The sequence below is a fragment of the Lottia gigantea genome (assembly GCF_000327385.1).
Source record: "Lottia gigantea unplaced genomic scaffold LOTGIsca_926, whole genome shotgun sequence".
Lineage (NCBI taxonomy): Eukaryota > Metazoa > Mollusca > Gastropoda > Lottiidae > Lottia > Lottia gigantea.
Genome location: NW_008711032.1, coordinates 3,725 through 4,941, shown reverse-complemented (window position 1 = coordinate 4,941; position 1,217 = coordinate 3,725). Strand labels below are relative to the sequence as shown.

The 1,217-nt window shown below is 35.7% G+C and overlaps 1 protein-coding gene across 1 annotated transcript in view; it reads right to left on the bottom strand.

Moving 5' to 3' along the window:
- Positions 1 to 827: 827 nt before the first annotated feature.
- Positions 828 to 1,217, bottom strand: part of LOTGIDRAFT_60118 (hypothetical protein) — a gene marked incomplete at both ends in the record, with an annotated part of 2,567 nt that continues 2,177 nt past the window's right edge. Inside the window, one exon of the mRNA XM_009068706.1 lies at positions 828 to 968. Within this exon, the coding sequence (XP_009066954.1) occupies positions 828 to 968 (141 nt within the window). The remainder of the gene's footprint in view (positions 969 to 1,217) is intronic.

The following is a 1,217-nucleotide window of genomic DNA, read 5'->3' as shown; positions in this document are numbered from 1 at the left end:
AACAAGTCTTTGATATTTAATTGTATCTTTGATATAAAATAAAATCCCGCTCCCGTCTTGACAAAATCGATCCTTTCTTTCACGAACATAATTGTCAACATGCAGGTCATCTAATATTAATTCAAGTAGAAAAGTTTCAGTAAAACCCATAATACTGATATTATTTTCTGGTTGAAATATGACTTTACGCATTTCATCAAGTTTGTTTTCCTTTTAAGTAATCAATCGATTGACATTTTTATGCCCAATGATGTAATCAGATTTACCCTCACCTAATTTAAAAGGTTGGGTTATAGATGAAGTATGTACATCAGAAGGTGTCAATACATCAGAAAGGCCATTCAGGGACAAACTTGTTGGAATGTGAGAGTCTGAGACTGAAAAGGGAAGTGCAACATTGGAAATAGTTTCATATGAAAGACAAACATCTCGTGCTCCATCCAGTCTATCTTCCTCAGCATGACAGTATTTTTTTACAACCATCATTAAGTTTTAAATCAGATGATAGCTGTAAACCAGCAAGTATTGTTTGAATTAAGGTCATCTGAGGACATGCTGAACGTGGGTGAACGACAGAAATTAGACCTAATTTTGGTGCGAGAAACAAAAGGACTGAAAAGGGAATTCGCTGGATTTACAGTATTTGAAACACCTAACCAATATTCTTCTATATTATGTATGAAAGATTGATACACTTCTTTCTCATATTCAACAGTTACCGGTAGCAGTATTGATAATGAGCTGCGGTCGGGGAGGTCTTTGCCATGCCCCTAGTATTCATTATTGCGGTAAGAACTATATGTGTTACTGGGTTGATTTATGTATCTACAGTAAGATGTTTTATGTCCAATCTGACCACAAATATAGCAGACAACTTTACTAAGTATCCTACAAGATGACACATTATATCCTGAGATATCACAATTGAAACAGGCATTACGGCGTACACTTTGCTTGATGATATTCACCTGTTTGTGATACAGTTGGACTAACTGACTTGTACCTGTATCTGATAGGTGAATGCCGTCTCGCCAAATGATTTTGTTCTTTTGTTTATCATGTCGAATATCTGAATCAATTTAGCACCACTCTCTGCACATACATCCTTAAGCATATCATTGTGTTTAAGGATATCAGCGTTTAATCCACCTACCTTTACAGACACGGTTAGTGATTAATCACTCCCTTGTAGCAAATTCTTTGAAAATCGGCTCTTG